Source organism: Macaca thibetana, chromosome 14 (assembly GCF_024542745.1).
Source record: "Macaca thibetana thibetana isolate TM-01 chromosome 14, ASM2454274v1, whole genome shotgun sequence".
In the NCBI taxonomy this organism is placed as follows: domain Eukaryota; kingdom Metazoa; phylum Chordata; class Mammalia; order Primates; family Cercopithecidae; genus Macaca; species Macaca thibetana.
In genome coordinates this window covers 75,469,562-75,492,262 of record NC_065591.1, presented here as the reverse complement: position 1 = coordinate 75,492,262, position 22,701 = coordinate 75,469,562, and the positions used below count along the sequence as shown (strand labels likewise).

General features: G+C 39.6%; 3 protein-coding genes across 30 annotated transcripts in view; all 3 read left to right on the top strand.

Annotated features, from left to right (window-relative positions):
* The window catches only part of CCDC90B (coiled-coil domain containing 90B), a 695,243-nt gene that overhangs the window by 256,842 nt on the left and 415,700 nt on the right, over nt 1-22,701 (top strand). The gene's annotated exons all lie outside the window — the stretch shown is intronic.
* Nucleotides 1-22,701, top strand: part of DLG2 (discs large MAGUK scaffold protein 2) — a 2,230,265-nt gene that overhangs the window by 1,987,732 nt on the left and 219,832 nt on the right. Inside the window, exon 1 of one of the 28 annotated variants that reach the window (XM_050755821.1) lies at nt 17,702-17,800. The exons of the other annotated variants lie outside the window; for them this stretch is intronic. The gene's annotated coding sequence lies outside the window, so the exon portion shown is untranslated. Of the gene's footprint in view, nt 1-17,701; nt 17,801-22,701 lie in introns of those variants that run through there. 28 annotated transcript variants of the gene reach the window in all.
* LOC126934931 (cellular retinoic acid-binding protein 2-like) lies at nt 8,106-10,275 on the top strand. Its single transcript, XM_050755911.1, has one exon. The coding sequence runs from the start codon at nt 9,454-9,456 to the stop codon at nt 9,868-9,870; it is 417 nt and encodes a 138-aa protein (XP_050611868.1). The 5' UTR covers nt 8,106-9,453; the 3' UTR covers nt 9,871-10,275.

Genomic DNA, 22,701 nt, shown 5'->3' with positions numbered 1-22,701 from the left:
TATCTGCATTGAGGTCGTTCCAAGCTAGGTTTCTCTATATTATGTCATCAAATAGAATTCAGAAGAAACCCATGTTACCAACTGTCACATGGAAGTACATATTTAGTATTGTACATACAGTTCAGGTTCACTCACAAAATATTTTTACTATGAGAAAAGATTCATGATTGGCATAAGATGCTGCTCTGTTCTGCTGCACATTATAATTATATGAAAATGAAACACCCACTGCCATTTCTGCAAACCTATCATCTATATATTTCATTTCAGTCTCAGAAATGTTTGAAACAGGGTTTTTAGCCAATTTTGGAATGAACATTTCCCTTTCAGCAAACATAATTATAATACTAATAGTCACCATACTTGTTACATGCCAGGCACTGTACTAAGCTGTTTACCTCTATTATCTCATGTACTCCCCATCACAACCCTGTGACATTAGGCATCATAGTCTTCATTTACAGACGGCATTGATGCTTAAGTGAGACTCAATGACTTATCCAAGTTTGTAGCAGCTAGTACATGGCAGAGACTGGATGACAATCAAGCCAGTCTGCAATCAAAAGCTCCTATGTGAAATCACTGTGTTTTATCAAGTTGGCCTGTAACAAGTTTCAGAGTCCATGAGCTAAACCTATTGCAAGTCTTTTAGAATCACTTCTTACTGGCCAAAGATTTTAAAGTAAATGTCATAATTCTTACCAGCTGGTATCTCAATATTCTGGGCCTCTCTGTTCTTGAAAAAATATCACAATGTGGTGCGTGTTCTTTTTAAATCCCACCTGCATTGTTAGCACCTTTAATTTTTTTCAAGCTCTTTACATACCTTATATGCCAAGTCAGCAAATTTTCTTGGCCAGGTTGCTAGTAGAATCCCCCTGCCATGCCCCAAAGACATTATTTTTCTTTCTAAGCAACACCATTCCCAAGTTTGATCTTTCTAGATTGCATGTTTAGAAACAGATCAGCTTGTTATATATAAGGGGTTGGAGGTTGATTTCTCTTAAGGAGAGTTCCAAAAACTGAAGAACTTACTCTGGCTTAAAGAACCAAGTGTGGTCAACCAAATGCCTCTTAAAGCAAATTAGGTACCATCTGCTTCCCAAGACTTTGGGAGTGGAGACCTGCTGCTTAGAAACCTTGTTTGAATTAGTATTACAACAAGCCAGTGGCCTGTGGTTTGATTAATTACTCATGACTTGTTACATAAAAGTACTCTTTCCTTAGTGTATTCTTTGGATAATTAGATGTCATGTATTTGTTATTTTAGAGTCAACTTCATTTTCTTTCTGTAAGTAGCAAATTTAATATTGTTCACTTCAGTTGATCATTTATTGAGCACCTACCATATGCTAAGCACTGTTCAAGGCACTTTGAATTGTTGGGTAGAAAAAGTAGAACCAAACTTCTACTTTCTCTTCCCCACAATCCAAAATGTTATAAACACTGACTCGTTTCTTTGTGGGTAAAGAGCATGTCTTGTTGTTCTTACATTGAACACCTAGTATAGGACCTCACCCATAGAAAAATCTTTGTTTAGAGTAAAGTGAATGATCTCTTCTTTCATCTGCTTTCATGAAGGTGACTCTTAGCAGCCTTGAACCACAGAAAGGGAAATTATATTTCTGTTTAGGATGGCAAAAATTAAAAATGTATTTTTGACTTGGCACATATTCTCTTTTGTTTTGGGCTCCCATAGTGATTTGCAACTCTCCAATAGCAACATCACTTTTCTTCCATTTGTGGCTACGTAGTCCTTCATGTCAGGGACCATGTCCAATTTCTCTCTTTCCTTACTATGACAGACACAATACTCTGCACATAGGTACTTACTCAATATTTGTTGAATTGAATTAATCATAGGCTGCCTCATTTCCCTCTCAGAAGGTAGAGACCACATCTTGGTCATTTCTATTTCTATCGTATCTATAGTATATTATGATGTATATTTTGTACTTAATATATGATCAGTAAATGCTTATGGACTTCAAATCTCCTCATTCCCGTGGTTGGATTTTTTTGTACTACCATTTTGCTTTTTCATATCAAGATGCCCAAAACTGTGACTCAAGGAATGAGTGCCTTTGCTGACTGACTGACTGACTGACTGGCTTATCTAATGAGTAAATAATAATAATCAAGTACATATATAAAGTGCATTCTCATATAGCCACCAAATGTCCCCCTCTCACATGCCACGTTAGGAAACAGGGTCCAGAAAAGAAAGAGCTTGTCTAAGGTCACGTTAAGAGATTGTGCCAAAGCTAGGACTAGAATCCAGATTTCATTACCTCCAGCCCAGATTTTCTCCTTCCTAATATTAGTTCTCCCTCCTTTTCTTTACATCCCCACTGCTGCCATCTAAGATCAGGCCCTATCCCTCCTACCTGGACTGCTGCCATTGCCTCCTAACTGTTCTCTATGCTCCCAGCCTCAACACCTCCAGTCCATCCTCCACATGGTTGCCAAGGTGATCTTCTAAAGTGCAAATCAGATCATGTTCACTCTGCTGTTTAAAGTCTTACAGAGGCTCCCATGGCCTATGGGATGGAGTCCCCTGAACCACATGACAGAGAATGATCCACCCCCTGACTCCCAGGCCTGTCTCTTATTTCTCTCCTCAGAGTCTGTTTTCCAGCTGGGTTCAAATGTCTACAGTGACCATAACCTTCAGGTTGTTTCACACCACAGTGGAGCCTGTCCCCATTCCTCGTGTGCTCTCTGCCCGGACCATCAACCTCTTCTCCTTGGTTAATAGCTTCTTAGGTCTTATAAGTAGACAGATAGGGGATTATTATTATTATTATTTTTGAGACGGAGTCTCACTCTGTCACCCAGGCTGGAGTGCAATGGCATCATCTCGGCTCACTGCAACCTCCACCTCCTAGGTTTAAGTGATTCTCCTGCCTCAGCCTCTCAAGTAGCTGGAATTACAGGCACCCACCACCATGCCCAGCTAATTTTGGTATTTTTAGTAGAGACGGGGTTTCAACATCTTAGTCAGACAGGTCTCGAACTCCTGATCTCAGGTGATCCACCCACCTCGGCATCCCAAAGTGCTGAGATTAGAGGCGTGAGCCACTGCAGCTGGGACTCTTTTACTGAATCACAAACTCTATCCTCTTTCCCTCCCCACACATACCTTCTCCCTCATTAGAGGTGATCGCTAAGCATCTCATATATTTTCTACTGTCTTAATAGTGGTAACACGTCTTTCGCTTTCACTTAGTTTGTGAATCCTCGGAGTTCTGTGAACATCTTAAGGGCAGGGGCTGGGCTAGTCATGTTTGTATTCCCAGAACCTGGCACTAGGTCAGGCATATAATAGATGCTCCATTACACTGCTGCTGACTCTCTGGAATAAATATAGCTTCCATAACCCTTCACAGTGAATTAACTCAACTTATGGTTTTCTTTAAATTAAGCCTCACATGGAATGATAGTTGAATTATGTAAGACCTAAAGGAAAGAGAATGTATTTAAAGAAAACCAGCACTTGAAAATGCCTTACTTTTATAGGTGGTGAACAAATATTTCATAGCAACCATGGGATAATGTATCAGCATATTGTTAATGCAAAGTAGACAGGGAGCCACTGAATGTGTTTCTGCAGCTCTTTGCCACTGCCTCCCCACTGCTTCTCTCTTTAGCCCCCAGTTTACTGAAAGAAGTCAGTGTGTTACCTATTCGGTGAAGAGAACTTGTGCCACATTCCGATCTTTCATCATGGAGTAGATTTTCAGCTACATTTCCAGCTCAGTTGTTAAACTCATTCCTGCCTGATTTGCCAGTTGCGGAAGTGTTCATTTGTTTATTTATTTATGATGCGAGTCCCTTGGGTTCAAAAATCTCTTCAAAATGCTACTGCTCCATCTGGTTTAAATAGAGCATACTAAGAAGAAATGAGAGAAACAATGGGACCGTGAGGTTGAAGGAAAAAAGGAACAGTCTGGCAAACAGGAAGCAGAAGGAAATTAAGATTCTTTTTTCTTTCTTTATGACTTTGTGCTGGGGGGAGGGAAGCTATTTTCAGCAAGAAGACATGGTTGCTATCTGGAAGTTCACATTTCTATCTGCAATGATCTGATATTCAAAATCTGTGAGGTCTGAGTCCATGAATGACTATGAATCATGTTCAGGCAGGCTAGTCTCCAGGGCCTGGGACAATGGCCTTTGTTCTTCCCTTTTCTTATCTGTTTCATTATTCTCTTGGGCATTTAATATGCTGAACACAGGCAGCCTTGTAGGATGTTCTTTCTATTCAAGGATAGGCATTTTGGCTTTGGACATTCTAGATTCTCCAGCAGAAGAGCCATTTACCTTGCTAATGCTTTTCGTTTGTTTGAAGTCCTTGAAGGGCATGGTGGTGAGAAATGTAGTCTTTTGTCATCCCTCAATTCCTAGAGTCCCAGCTCTGTTGTTTACTACCTGTGTCATCCTGGGGACACTGCTTTGCTTAACCTCTGAGCCTCAGTTTCAATAGCTCTTAAGTGGGGCCAATAATAATACTTATGTATTAAACTTGTCAAGAAGATTAAACAAGCTATGTAAGAAGGTTTCACAGTAAACACTCAGGAATCAATAGCTATTTTTATAAGATCTGCCTGTACTTCACTTTACATGACCATTGGGTTTTACAGCACTCCTCTGTGAGAAAGATACAGAAGGCGTTTATGGCCCAATTTGACACAATTGCACAAGGAAGGGACTCACAAACCCGAGAAACCCTGCTCCCAGTGATTGGTCCCTTTCCGATCTGTCACCTTTGGCTTGTGGTTGCATATCCTCTGTTCACCTTTTCTAAAGAATGACTCAGAGCTTTTCCTTCTGACAGCAAACCCTCTGAAAGAGAGACAATAGCAATCAAATACTTTGGCATTATTCACCCGGAGAGCTAAAAGCTGTCTCTGCCTTCCACATTTAGAGTGTAGGATACTGCTTTAAAAAGCACTAAGCAAGGACAAAATAATGTGATTGGGTCACATCTTTAATTTGTATTACTTTCCCTTTTATCAAAAGGGAAGAGGACAGGGTACAGTGTCCTCCACAAAGGAGGGCAGGAGTGAAGGGTGGAGCAGCAGGCACAGAGCTGCCTTCGCCGTTTCCACACCCTACTACTGTGCACGGTTTGATTGCATGTTACCTGCTGTTCATTTGGCCCTTCCTGAAGGGACTGGAGGGCAAAACAAGGACTCTGCTTCCCCAAAGTTGGGGAAGGTCATTAGAAGCTGCATACTACACTCAAACTGTCCAGTGACTATTCAACAGTACTAAAATAATGCTCAAATTCACCAGACAACTTATCCTGTGTGCACTCATGCCCCCAGACCCAGCATGGTCAGCCAATCTACAGTGAATTTATTTCAGTCATATGACAAGGGCTGACACTTCTCCTCAATTTGGTACTGTAAAAGCTAACAATTGCATGTTAATTATAATAATACCAGTACCTGTTATAATCAAAACTCAAAGTAAATAAAGGTTTAAACAATTAGAAGCGTATTTACTTTCTCAGAAAGCTTTAAGCTGGTCTTCTTGGCTAATGGGCAATTCTCCCCTGGTCAGTGATTCAGGAACTTTAGCTTTTCCACACTATGGCTCCTTCATCTTCAACATGTAGCTCTGAAGCCAAGTGATTCATTGCATCAAGCTAGTAGAAGGGAAACAACATGAAGGCTTGTGAGAGGAATATTTTTATGGGCCAGGCTTGTTCCCTTACGTTGGCCAGAACTCACATTCCCTTGGCCCGGACTCAGACACATGGCCACACCTAATTTTTAGGGTAGAGTCTAGTTTTGTGCTCTGGGAGAAGAGGAAATGAGTTTAGCTTACCAGATAGTCTCTGCCTCAAAACAATAATGACAAAAATTAACATTTATAAAGCATTTATTTTGTGCCAGGCACTGTGCTAAGCCCTTTACCTACATCATTTTAAAATTTATATACCATATTATTCACTTGTTTAAAGTATACAATTCAGTGGGTTTTAGTATATTCACAGAGTTGTACAACCATCACCACAATCAATTTTAGAGCATTTTCATCATCTCCAAAAGAAACCCCATAACTATTAGCAACTCCTCATTTCCTCCCACCCCCTACCTCCAGCCCTAGGCACCATCAATCTATTTTCCATTCATATGGATTTGCCTATTCTAGGCATTTCATATAAACAGAAGACCTACATTCTTTTATATAACCTTTACCATGATCCTAAAAGTTAGGCATGTTATTACTTCCATTTTACAGATAATTTTACAGAGAATCAAGCTGTTTAAATGATTTGCCAATAACTTTAAGCCCTGCTCATCATTGAACTCCATTATGCTATACTGCATCCCAATTATAAAGAATAATCATGCCATGATTTGTGGCAGGGAAGGGGTGTTTGTTTGCTTATCTTTTAATGACTATTATGGCAACAAACTGACGTCTTTATAACAGGCTCCTTTACCGAAATGACAGGTACTCAGGTGTCAGAAAGCTTCAGGTTTGAAGCTCAGATCTACCACTTGCTGGATATATACAAAATATACACTGCTTAGTTCCTCTTGAGTCCCAGCATCTTTAATCTCTAAAATGGGAATAACAAATTCCTGTTTGCTGGGAGGAGTCAAAAGGAGATTAACATATATGAAAGCTCTTCTCACAACTTTACATAGTCCATGTCCTGCCAGTGTAGTTGTCCTTGCTTAGAAGTGAAGTTATAGCTATAATTGGGCAGCCACAGAAATTATGTTCACATGTCTGGGTCTTCTGGATACCATCCAGGAAAAAATTATTGTAACTTGCACTTTTCGGTATCCACATTACAACCCAGGAGTGGCCAAGACCCTGGGAGAATCTGCTACAATGAGAATGAGAAAAAAGGGAACATATTCTCCAGGACAGAAAAGCATATGCAGAGTATCTTCTATCGGCTTCTGATCTCCACTGGGCAGAGCAGCGTGTTACAGGCACCTAGAAAGAACCAGCTGAGCCAGTGTAAGTTTGAAGTTCCTTGGGAAAGGAGATAAGCTGGCTGAGTTTCTGTAGGCAAAGAGCCAGTAATGAGGTTTCCAGCATTCCATCACATGTCCTTTTCATCACTTTCAGCTCAGCCAGAGACAGCAGAGCCTCATACGCAGGGGCCAAGTGTGTACTTGAGAGACCTGAAGAGGTAGAATGAAAAGTATTGTGAATGAATGAATTGTACTTTTGTTCCATTGACCTGTTCCCCACCCTACCCTGTCCTTAGCAATAAATATATTAAAAGCTAGATAGGAGAGTACAGAGAAGACAGTGGAGCCAGAGGGGAAGTTATATTACATGTGACTAGTTAAGGTACATAGCCAGAAAAGACCAAAAGAGAAAACAGTCCTGAACTCTAGGTGAAATCAAGTGCATATTTCAGCCTTAAAAAATTATCCTAAAAACCTCTGATTCTGCCATTTCCTAAGTGCATGGACAAGTGACAACCTCTCTGAACCTACGTTTCCAGATAGGATTGTTACTGGAACCATGACTTATAGCCATGCAAGCTGCAACGTGCACATGTCCAGTAGACTCCAATTATATACACAAGGGGCCAGCAAACTTGTTTTGTCAGGGGCCAGATACCAAGCATTTTATATTTTATAGGTCATACAATCTTTACTGAAATAGTCAACTCTGCCATTGTAGTGCAAAAGCAGCCATAGACAATACATAAATACATAAATGGATGTGGCTCTGATTCAATAAAACTATTTATGGTCAAGAAATTCATGAAATTTGAATTTCATGTGATTTTCATATAAAAGTTTCTTTTCCGATTTTTCTTTCAACAAACTGAAAATGTGAAAAGCATTTTTAGCTTATAGACTATATAAAAATGGACGGTGGGACAGATTTGCCCACAGGCCATGGTTTGCAGACACCCCCCATCCCCACCCACAGCATGGACCAAAATGTTTGATACCCTCTACAGAGGTGCAGTATGGCATCCAGATTATTGTAAAGAGCAAATAAGTACTTGTAAAGGCATTAATGTAGTGCCTGCCCCTTATAAGTGTTCAGCAAATGGTTATTATTACAATTAGCTCTTTCAAAAATAATGAATATTAACTCTGTATTTGCCACTGACCTTTGTGGGGGAAAGCCATTATGTTTTGGTTGTTTAACATTTCTACTATATTAAACTTGTACTGTAATTAAAATATATATTAAAAATAAAAACTAAAAAACTGGTTTGGACAGATAGTGGCACTAGTAGGCCACAGAGTTTTTGGGTTTTTTCTAATGTCCTGGTGTTGCTTCTTCAATTCCTAGATATTTCTTTAGTACTTGGTCTGTGCTTCTGGGTGCTCCATAAATGAATGACACTAAGTCTTTTCTCTCTAGGAGATCTTGGTATTCTTCAAAGTGATTATACACACCCCAGTGGTAGCCAAAACCTTCTCTTTTTATTAATTTTTCATCACAGCCTTTAAATTTCTGTTTTGTTATATGTTTTATAGTGTGCCACACTGTGCCACAGTAATATGGTTATACAATAATTTATAAATATGTAAATATTAAGATAATGGGTGAGTACGCAAAATGATTTTAAACGATGGTGTCAGCAAGCAAAGTTTTGAAACCACTGGTTTAGGAAGTAAACAGATAAATATATCCCAATGGGAAACCAGAGTTGGCATGAGTGATGAAGGCTCTTATTTACAATGACACAAGTGTTTTCAGGACATGAACTGACATTTAGTCTGGTGTCTTATTTTGACATTTAATGTAAGTACATTGTGTGAGAAACAAGATAGTTTACATTTTTTTTTATTTCATAAGAACACAACAGCTGTATGAACCAGATAATATTATCCTCATTTTATAGATGAGGAACCAAGGTTTAATTCGGAGAAGTTAAGCAACTTGTAAAGGTCAGCTTGAATGAATCAGGACAGTCTAACTATAAAGCATGACATTTTCCACTTTAGCCTTCATTGCATTGAAGAAGTTCATTAAAAAAAAAATGATTAGTCTCTGGTATTCCTACTCTCAAGTTAGTCTTTTTTCCATCACATGTACTTATGTTATTAAGTGCTAAATGGATAAAATTTCACTCTTGCAGAGTTCCGTGGTTAACCCCCTACCATCTCTTTGCATATGCTTCCTACTGTGATTGGAGCACTTGTTGTTTGGATATCTCGATATCTCCTACTCATCCATTAAGACCCAGCTTAAGGCTCATCCCCTCCTTCCAGAAGCCTTCATGACCTCAGTCCCCAGACTGAGTTATTAGATGCCATTCCTCTCAGCCTCTATAGCACCTTAATGAAAGTCCTTATAAAAATATACTATGCAGAGCTTTGGGGTCGTCCCTGGTCGTGTCTTGGTTCCTGAACCTCACGACCCGGCGACGGCGACGTCTCTTTTGACTAAAAGACAGTGTCCAGTGCTCCAGCCTAGAGGTCTAAGGGGACTGCCACCCACGCCACCACCATGCCCAACTTCTCTGGCAATTGGAAAATCATTCGATCAGAAAACTTCAAGGATTTGCTCAAAGTGCTGGGGGTGAATGTGATGCTGAGGAAGACTGCTGTGGCTGCAGCGTCCAAGCCAGTAGTGGAGATCAAACAGGAGGGAGACACTTTCTACATCAAAACCTCCACCACCGTGTGCACCACAGAGATTAACTTCAAGGTTGGGGAGGAGTTAGAGGAGCAGACTATGGATGGGAGGCCCTGTAAGAGCCTGGTGAAAAGGGAGAGTGAGAATAAAATGTTCTGTGAGCAGAAGCTCCTGAAGGGAGAGGGCCCCAAGACCTCATGGACCAGAGAACTGACCAATGATAGGGAGCTGATCCTGACCATGAGGGCAGATGATGTTGTGTGCACCAGGGTCTACGTCCGAGAGTGAGTGGCTATGGGTAGAACAGCGTCCGGAGCCCACCACTGGCCAGGCTCACTGCCCTGCTTCACTGCCCACTCCCTCCCACTCCCTTCTAGAATAGTGCTCCCCTTACCCCAGTCACTTCTAGGGGTCACTGGGATGCCTCTTGCAGGGTCTTGCTTTCTTTGACCTCTTCTCTCCTCCCACACACCAACAAAGAGGAATGGCTTGCAAGAGCCCAGATCACCCATTCCGGTTCACTCCCTGCCTCCCCAAGTCAGCAGTCCTAGCCCCAAACCGGGCCAAAGCAGGGTCTCTCTAAAGGGGACCTGAGGGCCTGAGCAGGAAAGACTGGCCCTCTGGCTTCTACACTTTGTCCCTGTAGCCTATACAGTTTAGAATATTTATTTGTTAATTTTATTAAAATGTTTTTAAAAATATATGCTATGCAACTGTGTAGTTAGCTATTATCTATTAAATTTATTACTCCCTGGACTGAGAGCCTAAGGAGAGGGAGAATATGACCTTGATTACATTGTTCTTCTGGCATTCATATAATGTAGGCATACATTCAATAATGTAGTGCCTGGGACATCGTAAGCCCTCCATATGTACTCACAGACTGAGGGAATCTCTTCTTTACTGATTTGAAGTCTGAGATAACTTTGGCAAAGGGATAGATTGAAATGGTCTTAACTAAGGTTTCTCAGGATAGGACTAATTGGTGGTCCCCAAATTAGATTATAGGGGATCAGATAATGGATACTCAAAGAAGGCAAACTCTTATATGTATGAACGCTTTGTCCTTCTGAGTTTTCTCAGAAATTGAAGAAGGTACACACACTCATACCAATCAAATTTATATTAATGATGTATATGACATCAATATATATTAATTTCTATATATACTTATGTTTATATGTTTGCACCCATACTCTTGAACATGAATTCATAAAAATAGACTGCCACAATTTCTATAAACTGTCATGGATCACTGAATGTTCAACAAGAGGGTGAAGTTTATTAACACTCTCCAGACTGGCCCATCTTGCAAAGTCATCCAGTTGCTGTAAATCTCCTTTAGTCCTAAAGTCGTTTCCCTTCTGGATGCATAAATCTACTTCTTTCTTTGAAGGGAACTAGCATTTACTGAAAGATTTTATGGTGTTCTAGATACTTAACAGAAGTGATCTTATTTAATCCTCAGACATTTGTATAAGCCCACAAATCCTGAACCCAAAAGAAAATGGATCAAGTCAAAAGCAACTCGAGAATTTTACTGAAAACTAGGAAATCTATCCTAAAAAGGAAGGGGACAAGACTAAGGAAATTTCTGAATTAATGAATATTGTTAAATTCAAACAAATTCGTTGCATGGGATTATATCAGATTAATTTCATGGTAATTAATTGAGATTGTGACCATTAACACGGACACTGTTCATGAGCAGGGACCTCTACAATTGATTGAGAGCAAAGCTTCTTCTCTCTACCAAGTGTGTCACTGTTTGTGAAGAGCTTCCTTTTTTTTTTTCTTTGAGACAGGGCCTTGCTCTGTCATCCAGGCAACACAAGTGCAGTGACGTGATCATACCTTGCTGCAGTGTCAGTGTGGCTCTCCTAGGGTCAAGTGATCCTCCTCCCTCAACCTGCTGAGTAGCTGGGACTTCAGATGTATGCCATCATGACCAGCTGATATTTCCTGTTTGTTTGTTTGTTTTAGTATAGATGGGGCCTCACGGTGTTGCCCAGGCTGAGGACTTGTTTCATAAAGGGGACAGCATTGGAACATTTGTTTTCAGACTTTTATGTTTCATAAACCAGAAACATTTCAGAACAAACTTCTATAGGCCACAGAATTGCCACCTTTTTATGTTGTCAATAAAATGCAAGACATTAAAAAACAAAACAAAAATTACTGGGTATATACCCAAAGGATTATAAATTATGCTGCTATAAAGACACATGCACACGTATGTTTATTGCAGCACTATTCACAATAGCAAAGACTTGGAATCAACCCAAATGTCCATCAGTGACAGATTGGATTAAGAAAATGTGGCACATATACACCATGGAATACTATGCAGCCATCAAAAAGGATGAGTTTGTGTCCTTTGTAGGGACATGGATGCAGCTGGAAACCATCATTCTTAGCAAACTATCACAAGAACAGAAAACCAAACACCGCATGTTCTCACTCATAGGTGGGAACTGAACAATGAGATCACTTGGACTCAGGAAGGGGAACATCACACACTGGGGCCTATCATGGGGAGGGGGGAGAGGGGAGGGATTGCATTGGGAGTTATACCTGATGTAAAGGACGAGTTGATGGGTGCAGCACACCAACATGGCACAAGTATACATATGTAACAAACCTGCACGTTATGCACATGTACCCTACAACTTAAAGTATAATAATAATAAATAAATTTTTAAAAAAAATTTTTTTTAAAAAAAACAAAACAAAACAAAAATTTATGAAAAAACAATCCAACTACTATTTATTCTCACCATCGTTTCAGAAGTAAAAAGAACAATACCAAAACAATAGGAAGAAAAAATAAATAGCAGGAAGGCAATAATTCTATAATAAAAGAAGGCCATTTTAGCTCGATGAAAACTCACTGCATCCTACTTACTTTTCTCATTCTGCTCTGGACCAACAAGGGCCAGGGACCAGTGTCTAAGAACCACCGCCACTGTGCATAGACTTTGAAGCCATACAGATCTGGGATTAAAGCTCAGCCCTACCAGTTTCTAGCTGTGAAACCTGAGGCAGGTTACTCAACTTTTTTCAGCTGCGATTTCCTCATGTACTAAATGAGGATAATATCTGACTGACTATATTCATTTATATTCATTTCCCAAGGCTGCTGTAACAAAGTACCGTAAACTGGGTGGCTTAGAACAAGAGAAATGTATTGTTTCAACATTCTGGAGACCAGAAGTCTGAAATCAAGGTGTTATTTTGGCCATTCTTCCTGCGAAGGCACTAGGGAAATATCTGGTCTTGGACTCTTCTCTGCCTTCTGGTAGTTTCTTGGTTTGTGGCAGCATAACTCCCATCTCCACAAGACATTCTCCCTGTGTGCACCTCTGTGCTCAAATTTCCTTTTTATGAGGACATCAGCCATATTGAACTAGATTGAAGTAGTGTCCCACCATATTCTAGTGTGACCTCATCTTAAGTAATATCATCTGCAACAATTCTATTTCCAAATAAGGTCACATTCTGAGGTACTGGGGGCAAGGACTTCAACACATGAATTTTGGGGTAACACATTTCCACCCATAACATTGACCAACCTCTGGAATTGAGGATAGGCTGAATATATTAGAAAGTACCAATAAAACATCAGAAAGAAAAATAAGAGAGGGTTGTTTGTTTTTAAAAAAAATTTATAATTGAGAAATTTATAATATAGGGACAGTAAGAAATTTGTGTAAGGATATAGGACCAAGAAGTAGTGAAGATAAGACTTCAAATACATTCATTTAATAAACACGTATTACATATAACATTCATTTAATGTGTACATATTATTTGGCAAGCCCTGTTCTGGTGCTGGAGATTCAACCAAGGACAAAAAAGACAAGGAACCTGGCCTCATGGAGCTTACATTCTAGTTGGGGAGAGGAGCAAAAATAAATAAATTAACAAATAAATATACCATATTTCATATATATATTTAATATATAATATTTAGTATATAATGTTTAAGCAGAGATAAGTGCTATAAATTTTTTAGAAGTCTAATAAGAGGGAGAGATAAATGGAGGAATGGAGGATGCTGTTCTATACAGGATGTCAAAGAAATCTTCTCCTCCAAGGAGACACTTGAGCAGATGGAATATTGGTTGCAGTGAAAGGAGCAAATTCCAAGTGAAAGGGGAGCTGCTGAAGGGAGCTGAGCAAGGAGTGTTGGTGTCTGAATTTTGTTTTAAAAACATGGCTGGCTGCTTTGTGGAGGAAGGGTGGCAGCAAGGCAAGAATGGAACCAAAGAAACCAGTGAAGAGGTGGTTTCAGAAATCCATGTGAGAAATGATAGTGGTATAGATTAGGGATTTGAGGGTGGAGATGAAAAAAAGACTGAGGGTACATTTTGAAGACAGAATTGACAGGATTTGATGATGAATAAGGCATAGGGTGTAAGTTAAAAAGCAGAGTCAAGAATGACTACCAGATTTTTGGCCAGAGCAACTAGGTCAATGATTGTGCCGTTTATTTAAATGATGCATACTGGGAGTAGAGCAGATTCAGGAGAGGAAACCAAGAGTTTAGTTTTGAGCATTTTAAATATGAGAAGCCTATTATTAAGCAATCAAGTAGCGATGCTTAGATGTGGTATGCAGCTGAATATAAGAGTCTGGAGCATAGAGCACAGATTGAGACTGGAGATCTACATGTGGTAGCCTTTGATCTACAGATGGCATTTGAGTCTTGATACTGGACTGCTAGCCTTGGGAGTGAGTATAAAAAAGAAGTCTAATGACGAACTTGGGGACACTCAAATTTAGAATATCAGAAAGCAGAGAAGGGCCTAGCAAAGGAGACTTAGAAGGATAGATTAGTGAGGTAGGAGAAAAACCAAGGAGGTCTTGGAAACCAAACAGAGACAATGATTAATTCAGGGAAATTGTAATTGATTCTGCCAAATGCTGGGAGAGGTTGAATAAACTGAAGACTGTGCACTGGATATTGATTTTGTGGGTGACAATGTTTTCATTTACCTTGATAAGAACAATTTTAGTGGGAAGCCTGATTGAAGTCAGTAAAGGAGAGAATGGGATGTGAGGAAGTGAAAACAGACACTAGTGTTTTATGTTATCTGTTGCCACAAATGCTTAGAAGCAGTGGATGTGATAGTTAAGAGAACAGGTGCTATAGTCTTAGACCTCAGCTATTATTCCTACTGTGCCATCTGTTAGTAAGTCACCTAACCTTTCTAGCCAGAGTCCTCACCTATACTGTAGAGATAATAGTACAGACCATTTCAAAAAGTTGTTGTCAAGGTTAAATGAGAAATGTGCCTAAAGTTTTGTATATTGTCAGCCCATAATAAGTGTTCAATAAATATTAGCACCATCACTAATTTAAGCAAAATATTGGTATAGCTTCAAGACTCTACATAGTTCATTATGTCTGAGAGTAATTGTTGGTTGAGGTGGTAATTATGAAAGAATGTGTATAAAACTATGATTATCTGTGACAGGGGAGTAGAGAAATGCTGCAATATAAGAGTTATAATGACTCATATATATTAATTTTTCATGGAATGATGGTGGAATAGCCAGGTAGCAGGGGGAACTGGACAGGGAAGAAATGGCTCCTGAGGGTATTTTGGAGGGTAAATGTAGGTAGAAGGCACAGAGAAGACTTGGAGACTAGACCAAGCCATTTCAGATAATATGTGGATAACCCACTTTAGATGTACAGGAAGTAACCATTGATCTTGTAGCAGTAGTTATCACTTGTTCTTTGTTTACATCTGGCTTTTCTTACCAGTTTAGAAGAACATGTCTTCCTCCATCCCTTAGCTCCAATTATATTTCTTACCTCTGCTCCTATAGTACCTACTATTAAGTATGGTCAGGAAAGAGGGCATCTCATCCATGCATATTCCAGACCCTCTAGTAAGATGCTCAGAGGAAAAACTAAACAAGGAGAGAACAGACTATATGTGAGCAAATTAAGTTGGCCACAGAGTTATTTTCTGGAAACATGGAGCTAAGAAAATCTCTCATGTCTAAACCTGCATATCCTGCAACATGACAGCATCGCCTTGTCTCACAGAGGGTTACTTCTGATGTCTCTCAAGGAATGCTGACTGCATACCTTGAAGATAGCAGTTTTTGATAGGGAGGAGCTCATCTGATAGAGACCTCACCAGTGGCCGAATACTAGGCTATACTGACTTACAGTAGGAGTTAGCAGTGGAACGTTCAAGACAGAAATACCTGTCTTCCTGCTTGGCACACTGTGACTTAGTGGCTGTAAGTGTATGGTTACATGCAAAAGTTCATTGTTTTCATGGGTTTTGTGGTGGGAGCTTGTTTGAAAAGGGTAAGAGAAGCCAAGATGGTCTCACAGTGGATAGCAGACATGTTGTAAATTTGCTTTCTTGGGCTGACGAGTTTATTTGAGTAATGGTGGAAGTAAAGCAGAGAGAAGCTAGCGAGCTGGGCCGGCAGCCCAGCACAGAGCCCTGGGCCCTTCATTCTCTGATAGAAAGCCCATCTCTGGTAGAGAGATATTAGGTCTCTTTAGGACTTTTCCCCCTTCACTGGCTGGCAGGTTAGAAGACTCCTTAGCACAGTAAAATTCACATCTTAAAAGGTAGTTTAGGGAGAAGGTGTGGCGGAAATTCATTTTGTCAAAGGAAATACGGTAGGAATGAGAACCATTTGGGGGTACACATTATAAACTAGGCATTGTATTATTTTCTTGATATTCTCCATTTAGTCTTGTGATGTAGGTTTTAATATACCCATTTTACAGATAAAACAATCCATGTTATAGTAAATTAGTGGCAAAGACAGTTAAACACAATTCTGTTGAATTCCAAAACTTATTATCTTTTTATCCTTTCTACTAAAGGCCATATTAAATCAATCTGCTCTCATTGTTCATCTGCCTCTAGCAGTTTAGTGTAAAACACTGCTTGGGGCCAGATAATATATGAGTCTGGGCTGTGAAACTAAGTTGCCTGGAGTCCATTAGAGCTCTGCCACTTAACAGATGTATGATCCTACGTGGATTAGTTAACCTCCCTGAATCTCAGCTTCTTTCTGAGATACGTTGCTCATGATAGTACTTACCTCACAGGGACATTTTGAAGATTAAGTGAGTCAATACATGCTAAGCATTTAGAATACTACATGGCACCTAAAATGTGTTCAATAGTTATTAGCTATTATTATCCAAAACATGTTTTCCAGTGCTGTTATTCAATGAACCTAAAAAGGTTATACTGACCTTTTCAGGGAGGAAACAAAAAGCTCAGGCACTGCTCTCCATGAAGCCAGCCCGTTAATGATTTTTGGTCAACAGTACTGTTTATGATTTCCAGTCTTCTCATTTGCTGGGCTTTCGTGCTCCAGAGGCAGCATGGTAGAATAGAAAGGCACTGTACTTTGCCATCAGAAGACCTGGGTTTGGGTTCAAGCTCAAATCACACTTTGTGTGACCTGGGCAAGTCACTTTATCTTTCTTGCCAGGGGTTCCTTATCTGCACAGTAAGGAGGTTGGACTCCCTAATCTCTAGGACTCCTTGTATTCCCTAAATTCAGTGAATACCAAACAAAGTCACTTAGCCTCTCTGATCTCTGGTGCTCATCTGTACTGTAGCACTCCTGATACCTTCTTTAGTCACTGAGAGAGGCAGTGAGAGTGAAAGTATTTGGTAGACTGTGACAGGCTATGCAAATGTAGGAGTTGATCCTTACTATTATGAGCATTAACCCTGAGTAATACGCCTTGCTGTATGTGCATTGGTGCAGGGGCTTTTTCCACATTTTGTTGTCTTTGCCTACCCCTCACTGAGTTGGGTGGATCCACCTTAACAAGGTGTAGGGGAACACAAGCAGAGGATGGGGGTGCAGTACTGATGGTGGGAAAGCATCTTATTGGTTAATAGTGGTACATCCCAAACACCAATTACTGTCACTGCTTCTAAGGCTGATGTATTTATCAGGATGAGTTACAAGGAAATATATGTACCCAGTGAGCGAGAATGCTGCATGGTCACCCCCTGTGATGTAAAATATGAGAATCTAGGAGGGGCTGTTTTATAATTCATCAGGTTCCGCTAGTGAGTTCTGTCGGAGTCTTAGTTATAAAGGCAAGTGTGAACCGGACAGCAGACAGGAGAACCTGGCACCAAGGAGACGGAGAAGCTGCCTTTGGTGCCTCCTGCCTCCTCCCTGCTTTGTTCCAATAATTTTGTGCTCGGTAAGTTCCCTGGCTTTGCAGCTAATCGTTGTTGTTGAATAAGCTTGGCAAACCTACCCGTAGTTTGGAATATGCACTTGCTGTCAGAAGTGTGTGTCAGTGCTTGGGCTCCTGACAAATTCCACAATTTCCTTTTAACGAGCAAAATAGCTTAAAAGATGAAAGAAAACCCGATGAATCAATTATTCACCTTGATCCTTGGAAGGCTGCTTTCTTTGGTTGCTAAAGTTTCTCAGGTTTCATTCTATCAGTTTCATTTGTTGGGTGAGCTTTGAAAAGAACAAGTCTCTTTGTCACGAAATTGTTTTTCTTAGCTGCCAAAAGGAGGTATGTACAGGGTGGTTTGTCCATCCCCACCCCCCTAATTCACTCTCCTCAGCAATCGGCAAATCTTAAAACAGACCGTTTGCCTGGTAACCGGCTCCAACCGAGCTGAACCTGTGCAAGGCAAGATTCAAATTGCAATCTTTTGTGTGAACAGAACTGAGGGGCTGTGAATAATTGGCATTGTGGCGATTATTGTGAAACTCAGTATGGTGGTAGTCCTGCGTTTTGCCGGGATGGGATCAGAATCCAATGGGATTTGCATTTGGCATGCCTGTTGATGATGTGGGAGAGGGAGTGAAAGAAAAGACTAGATCGTTATGGAAAGAGCTGTACGATGTACCCGCAGGACGGACAAATGCAGAAGGCATGACTGCTGTATTTGCATGACTTGTGGCTGGCTATTTTCTCTAGTTTCATTGTCACCATTAACATTTACCTGAAGCTGCATTTCTGTCTCATCTGGGTGTGCTGCGGGTCCTTGCTCCAGGTCCTAGCTTCAGGCAGGATGTGTACTAACTCCTGGTCAGCTAACTATAGGAAGTCATTTCCTCTTCAGAAGGAAAGAGAAGTGAACGCTGTACCTTCTTAGACTCTCTGCTGTGTTGTTTTGCCTCTGTCCAAATCTCATGGAAACCAACAGCTTGACGTACTTTTTTTGCAATAGCAGATTTAACTGTGGTGTCATATGGCATATTATATATGGAGAGGAGTAACAAGGACATTTTTTTCAAATGTTTCAAGTGTGTCTGGCTTGTTGACATTCGCTTTATTTCACTGGCAAGTAGCTACTGTCTTCTAAACCCATAACTGTTTGTCCAAAGTGTTTACCTGCACACTATTGTAATTTCTCTTTACATGTAGAATCTGTAGATTTAACAAATGTCCTCTTTAACCTCAAAGAAAGCAACTCATTTTAGCATCTCTTTGAAAAAAAAGTATGCATTTTTTTCGCCAAAGACTTAGCTTACTCTTTGCTTTATTTTTTGCATAAATATTTTGGTTATCGGCACCAGCACACTTCCAATGAAGTTATTTCTCCTTTCTTAGTATACTTTCTGAATATACCAAAAACTTGGCAGATTTAGAATATGGAATATATATTTTTTCAGGAACACTTTTTTTGTACATGCTTCTTTTGTCCATAAATAGCTTTTCCATATTTTCCATTTCTCTGAATAAGTTCTGCTTAAAGAGCAGAGGAGTGATGTATTATGGTTGGCACTTAGGGGTGTGTAACCTGAGACTTGGTTTCTAATCCACAAGCGGCTGCCCCACAAGGGGTCTGTAAAATGTCTTATGTTTGGCTCAAAGCTTATGGATAGAGCAATAATGATTAAGATAGGAAATTCAGCAAATCATCACAGATACAAATGAACATCTGTGTTTGATGCTCCAGCCAGCCCATGACATTTTGTAAAGCTTAGGTCACACAGCTGAAGGGTCCTAAAAGTGTTAATATATCTTAATGCCAAGAATAATGTAGTTGTATTTGTTGTAAAGTACCTTTGAGCTGTACTCTACATTAAATTTTTAAAAATTACATGCCAGACTCCATGGTTTATTTTACAGCAGTATCTGGGTTTTGATTCAGTGTGGTTTTATGGAAAAATAAACCTATGTACCAGTCTCAAAAACTGAACTTCTTCTCATTTGGCAGTGGTTTTTCCTTTTTCTCCACCAACCCATGATAAACTCTATTTATAGCAACAAAAGAAAATTTAATATGAGTTATCCCCAATTAAATTTACAGCAAGACAAATATAAACTGTGACAAGAACCCTCTTACAGGGCATATACACACAAAACCATGTCTCTCAAACCAGGATTAAAAGCTAAAGAGGCAAATGTTAATTTTGCCTACGTGATACATATAATTTCCTTTGAGAGTGTAGGGAAGGTGGCAAAAAGGACAGGTTTAAAAGTGCTGTTCAAAGACCTGGCTCAGCAAGGTGTAAATGGAAAGGGGAAGGGTTTTGTGTCCCCAACCAAGTATTATTGTCTGCACCTCACGCTCTTTCTCTGTAAAATGGAGGAGGGGAAAATTAGGAGAATTAACCAAATTGATGATATAGGTAAAGCCAATAGTATACTGTTTAGCACAAAGCAATGTCCAGTGAAAGGTAGTCATTGTTGTAAATTGTATTTTGTCAAATATATTAACTCATTTTGATAGATGTTGATTTTGAAAGAAATTTGCATGGTAAACAGGAAGATTATACAATTTTTCAAATTAACAAGATATACTTCTTATAACTAGATCATTTTGTGTTTTTGTTTTTATTTTGGAATCCTAGTAAAGACAGAGTTATTACCTTTCTGTTCACTTTTAACTAATTCCTAGAATAGTATCCAAAGTCCTTACATAATTATTTAAAGAATACATTTTATTTCCAATAGAGAACATGGAAATAAACTGATGCCAAATAACACATCATAGATTTGTACATTATTTGCCAAATAACAACTAGGCCATAATTCCAGCCCTGATGTTGTATTAAAATACCTGACAATACTAGTAAATATAGTTTATGATGTCCCAGGCACTATGCTAATGATTTTACATGCATTTTCTCATTTAACCTTCATCACTACCCTACCAGGTAGATCCTATTTTGCTTTCCATTATCAAATGAGGAACTGATAAAGAAAATTTTGTTTAAATATACTACTAATGTAAATTGGCATATAGCAGTGCTAGGATTTAAACCCACGCCTGTCTGATTTCAGGATCCACATGGTGACCAACATGTTGGAAGCATGCAATAGAGTTTGCCCAGCTCTTCACACTTCCATTTTGGGATCTTGGCCCCATATCTGCTTTGATTCCTCTCCTCATATGTTTAATCCCTCTCAGAGTTTAGGGAATATTTTAAAAATGAAGTTGGGGATTTCCTTGCTCCCACTTTTGGTCTATGCCAGTTAAGATCACATTCTCCTGAGCCATCTTTCCTATTCTTATCGAAGTATAAAATTTGGTATAAAAAATGAAACATAAAAAGGTCGTAAATCTACCAAATTCAAGGCAAGCTCTGAAAGTTACCCTAAATCAGTACCACCCTTTGAACTGAGCAAGTTTCCCTGTATCTCTGGCTTTAGAGAAGGCTGTAGGCCAAGAGGATGGGCTCTCTTAGATTTTGCTCTCTCCCCCTTCTGGATCATATTCAGGGTAAATAGGACTCAATAATTTTTTCCCCAAACATTCCTAAGCTCACTTTCAAGAGGTGTATGATGTGCCTCCCCAACCCCCTGCCCCCAAGTCTGAGGGGAAACCAAGAGTCTTCTGTTTGCATGAGGGTAGGAAATAGGGCAAGGGATGGATGCTGTTAATCATTGCTTGCACTGATGAGCTGAGATGTCCACACATCTGCATGAAAGGTCTTTTGTGGTGCAGGAAGAAACTATGAAAAAGAAGAAGGGCTAGCCCAGGACTGGGAGTCTCTGCTTATGTTCTTGTTCTGGGTCCCAAAAATATGAGTCAGCCTACCTTGAGTTGCAGAACATTTACTTATAATTCAGAGTAGTAAACTAAAATTCCAGTGGGTTGGTTTTCTGGGGATTTTGTATGCTTTTGCTTTTGACTTTTTTCCTCGATTAACCCAAAAGAAATCATTTGAAGAAGGAAATGGTCAAAACTGTGACGATCTCAGCTTCAAGGAAAGACATTGGCTTTTCTAGTTCAGAGGCATAGCCTTACTTTGGAAAACAATTTTAGGACTGGCTGGATTAAAACTGTCTGCCATGTGTCTTTTAGGGCACTTGGAAACAGTTGCTTGGAGAGACCCTAGCTAATTTCAGGTGTCCTTTCCTTATCTCTAGTTTTAAATCACAATTGTAACACTTAGGGCAGAGGACTAATAGAAGGCTGCCTGAATGATCCAAGTGGAACCCTGTCGCACAGGGGAGGTTCCCCCTGTAGGAAGAGTCAAATCAAAGCAGAGATGGCTATCAATGACTTTGTGTGGCCTTATGCCATTACTATAGCCCCTTCTGTTTAGTGCATCATTCTCCCAATAGTTCCTTTTCATCTTATGTCATGTTGGAGACAAAGACACTCCTAAGGAAAATTAACAGCCAGGAGTTCTAAGCAACAAATCTTTGTGATTATTAAGAACTTTGAGGTTTGGGGGATTTTGTTTTTGTTTTTTAATGAAATGAAAGCTATTATGCAATTAACATGAATGATTTTTTTCCTTTTATTTGTGTTTCTTTTAGTATTATTTTCACAAAGTAGTTTTCTAGGTGGGAAGACAGAATGCATTGTTGAAAGTATTCCCTACTATTAAACCTTGCATGTTTGCATTCCTTAGCTATAAAGCAAGTATAGCAATTCCTGTCTCACAGGACAGTTGGGAAGATGTAAATGAGATAACTTTATTTCCCAGTATTAGCTATGCTCTCATCCATATTAAAGTATCTGGCACAGTAAATACTTAATGCATAGTATGCCTACATTAAGTGTTCACCCAATCTGAAAATACAGTGGTTAAATTGATGACTCTGTGAAGACTAATGGGTGCCATATTTATTTTGCCTAGAAGAGTTGGTAGTAGAGATGGTGCAAAGAGATAACAAGC

Coding starts and splice junctions, on each gene's coding strand:
- LOC126934931 (XM_050755911.1), top strand. CDS start 9,454: ATGCCCAACTTCTCTGGCAATTGGAAAATCATTCGATCAGAAAACTTC.